This window comes from Pseudorasbora parva, chromosome 4 (genome assembly GCF_024679245.1).
Source record: "Pseudorasbora parva isolate DD20220531a chromosome 4, ASM2467924v1, whole genome shotgun sequence".
In the NCBI taxonomy this organism is placed as follows: domain Eukaryota; kingdom Metazoa; phylum Chordata; class Actinopteri; order Cypriniformes; family Gobionidae; genus Pseudorasbora; species Pseudorasbora parva.
In genome coordinates this window covers 2,219,594-2,223,170 of record NC_090175.1, presented here as the reverse complement: position 1 = coordinate 2,223,170, position 3,577 = coordinate 2,219,594, and the positions used below count along the sequence as shown (strand labels likewise).

At 40.1% G+C, this 3,577-nt stretch overlaps 1 protein-coding gene across 1 annotated transcript; it reads left to right on the top strand.

The window, feature by feature from the left end:
• Positions 1-1,287: 1,287 nt before the first annotated feature.
• On the top strand, positions 1,288-2,941 carry LOC137072719 (microfibril-associated glycoprotein 4-like). Its single transcript, XM_067440651.1, has 5 exons — positions 1,288-1,340; positions 1,687-1,896; positions 1,977-2,073; positions 2,197-2,364; positions 2,461-2,941. Exons 1-5 carry the CDS (start codon positions 1,335-1,337, stop codon positions 2,715-2,717), a joined length of 738 nt encoding a protein of 245 aa, XP_067296752.1. The 5' UTR covers positions 1,288-1,334; the 3' UTR covers positions 2,718-2,941.
• Positions 2,942-3,577: the final 636 nt, after the last annotated feature.

Here is a 3,577-nt window from a genome sequence, read left to right as displayed (position 1 = left end):
AGTACCGGGGAGCTAAACTATTTAGTGCTTTGTAAGTAATAAGCAAGATTTTAAAATGTATGCGATGTTTAATAGGGAGCCAGTGCAGTGTTGACAGAACTGGACTAATATGATCATACTTCCTGGTTCTAGTAAGAACTCTAGCTGCTGCATTTTGGACCCGCTGGAGTTTGTTTATTAAGCGAGCAGGGCAACCACCCAGTAGAGCATTACAATAATCTAGCCTTGAGCTCATGAACGCATGTACTAACTGTTCAGCATTTTGCATTGAAAGCATGTGCCGTAATTTAGATATATTTTTAAGATGATAAAATGCGGTTTTACAGATGCTAGAAACGTGGCTTTCAAATGAAAGATTGGTATCAAAGAGCACACCCAGGTTCCTCACTGACGACGAGGGCTTGACAGAGCAGTCATCAAGTGTTAGACAGTATTCTCGGTTACTACTTGTGGAGCTTTTCTGTCCAATAATTAAAAATTCCTTCAGAGTGATGCTCCGCTTCGCGTCGGGGTCCTGATCACTCTGGAGGGGTTTATTCTCCGATAACAACCGGCTGGGTGGACATTATCCCTTACATAATAACCTATGAATCCTGATTGGCTGATAGCGGCCATGTTGTTCAAGATACGTGACTTTCCTCAAGCGCTAGGATGGCGACTTGGACAAAGACACTGCATGCCAATTTTGATGTAATTTAGACCAACGGTTTGGTATTTAGAGTCAATTTTTTTGCTTTGGTGTATTTTAGCACAATTAAAATCCCCACAGTGCCCTCAGATCTTAAATAAGAGCGTCTCATTTTGTAAAAATATCCTCCCATGTTTGACAGAATATTCTGGGTAAACAGCCTATAAACGAATTTGCATCAGGTCAACAATACCTATGCAATGTGTCTCTGATATGAATAAAACATTGTCAGTTTATATAATCTGTTTGATGCACTGAGCATTCGAATCACACCGGTGTGAAAGTGTTAAAGCATTACACCAAAATGGCCGACAAGATAAGAGTTTCAGTCAATAAAAGGTCAATCAGAACAAAAGTTATAAGCATATATTTACATGTGTTTTTCTATAAGGTGGTGTCGTAAAGTAAATGTCTTGTGTGACAGAGGAGGAGTCTGAGAATCTGTCCTATATAAAGAGTGTCTGTCAGACTGAACAACACAAGACTCAACACAGAAGGTGAGTTACTGTTTAATTCTTCATTTACCTCACAGAGCATCAGACATCGATACAACTTTCAGAAAACAGACATTATATGAACATGTTTTATTATTTTAATCTAGATATAACACATCTCTGCTGTGATTTACTGAGAAGAGACTGAGAAGATGGCAGTAAGTTCATCTACAACTCTACATTTCTAGAGATGGTTTTCAGAGTGATGTTCATCTCTTTCTCTAGGGGCGGCAGTGGCTCAGTGGTTCATGTAGATTGTCTACAAACCGAAAGGTTGGTGGTTCGATCCCCGGTTCCACCTGACCAAGTGTCGAAGTGTCCATGAGCAAGACACCTAACCCCAGCATGCTCCCGATGAGCTGGATGGCGCCTTGCATGGCTGACATCGCCGTCGGTGTATGAATGGGTGAATGTGAGGCAAACATGTAAAGCGCTTTGGATAAAGGCGCTATATAAATGCAGTCCATTTACCATTTACCATTTCTCTCTCTCTGTCTCGTGTAGTTGAAGGTGTTTTTGGTGGCTCTTCTCTCTGTTGTTCTGGTGAGTGGGTGCAGTCAGGATGGAGACATGCCGGTCGACTGTTCTTCCCATTATAAAGCAGGACAGAACCTCAGTGGGATTTACTCCATCTATCCAGCAGGGAATGCTCCTGTCTGGGTTTACTGTCAGATGGTCTCAGATGGGAAAGATGAAGACAACGGAGGATGGACGGTACGAATCTGACTTTAGATCATTAAACACACATCAGAACACACATTATGAATCATATATTCTATATAAACCCATCACAGGTGATTCAGAGGAGAATGGACGGCAGTGTGAATTTCTATCAGCCGTGGAATAAGTACAAGAGAGGATTTGGGAATGTGCAGAGCGAATACTGGATGGGTAAGATCTCACAGTGTGTGTCTGTTTGTGTGGATGATCATGTGTTTGGTTGAACATGTTATTGTGTGTGTGTGTGTGTGTGTGTGTGTGTGTGTGTGTGTGTGTGTGTGTGTGTGTGAACAGGGCTGGAGAACATGCACCAGCTGACACGTAACAGGAAGTACATGCTGAGAGTGGATCTGGAGGACTTCACTGGAAGGAAAGGTTTTGCTCAGTACTCGACCTTCTCTGTGGGTCCTGAAACTGACGGCTATAAACTGCAAGTTTCAGGGTTCAAGGATGGAGCAGCAGGTACGACACTTTCATTCACAAAAAAATAAAAATAAATCATACTCAGTTGAGTAAATGTGCACCTGATGTCCTCAATGGTGCTCTTCTCTTCTGCAGGCGACTCTTTGACCTACCATAATGGTATGAAGTTCACCACCTTTGACAAAGACCAAGACACTGATGTGAAGAACTGTGCCAAACAGTATCTCGGGGCATTTTGGTACAACGGCTGTTATCATGCAAACCCCAACGGTGTGTATTTATGGGGAGAAGATCCCACCATTTTCGCCATTGGAAATGTTTGGTTCCACTGGAAGAACAATATCGCTGTCGGTATGAAATCCATCAGAATGAAGATCAAACGTGTGGCTTAGACCTTTGAAGAAACATTACAGTGTTTCTCAGAAAGTTTTGGGTGTCCTTTCCTCTGTTAACTGAGTAACTCAGTAGATCATGGTATATATGGTGACCTATGATATATGGCTGTTGTTTTATATACCCTGATCAGTTATCTTCTCTTTGGTGTGGGTCACTTCTTTAAATCTACAACTGAAACGAATCAACAATAAACTTTAATAAAGTTCAGCATTGAAAGGCATTATGTGTTGATGTGGATTTGTTCATCTCCAGAATAGACGTCAGAAACAGTAAATGAGGAATTCAGTTCAACTGCTCATGAACTGATTCACTTTCCCTATAAATACAACCCTATATGTGAACGAACAATGTGTACGTTTCTCTTAACACAGATATCTCTGTTTATTTGCCAGCAAAAGTCTGTTTTACATCTCATCCAGCATCATCTAGCGGTCTTCTGCTCACACATAGAGTGTAATTCTCATTGAGTATATACAAGAGGACTAAAAACATTATTATTTCATGTTCTCCGAACTGTTTTTTAAAATGTTTCTTGGTTATGTATGCGTTAAGGAAACATTGAACTTCATCAAATTGCAATGAACAATGTGTACGTTTCTCTTAACACAGATATCTCTGTTTATTTGCCAGCAAAATTCTTTTACATCCCATTCTGCACCCTGTAAACCCTAATGTTGTCTTTACTTAAACAAATCAAGTAATCTTGACTAAATATTACTAGTTTAGTCCAGAAACTCAAAAATATAAGTTAGTATAACTTATTAACCTACAAAATACATAAACTTAAGATTTCAAGTTGTATGAACTCAAAATCATAATTTATTAAAATAGCTCACTCTGGTCTTGCTTTGATGTG

Bases quoted from the DNA above. Each gene is read 5' to 3' on its own strand.
- LOC137072719 (XM_067440651.1), top strand. The intron at 2,074-2,196 runs GTAAGATCTCAC...GTGTGTGAACAG, and splicing joins GCAGAGCGAATACTGGATGG to GGCTGGAGAACATGCACCAG. The intron at 2,365-2,460 runs GTACGACACTTT...TCTCTTCTGCAG, and splicing joins GTTCAAGGATGGAGCAGCAG to GCGACTCTTTGACCTACCAT.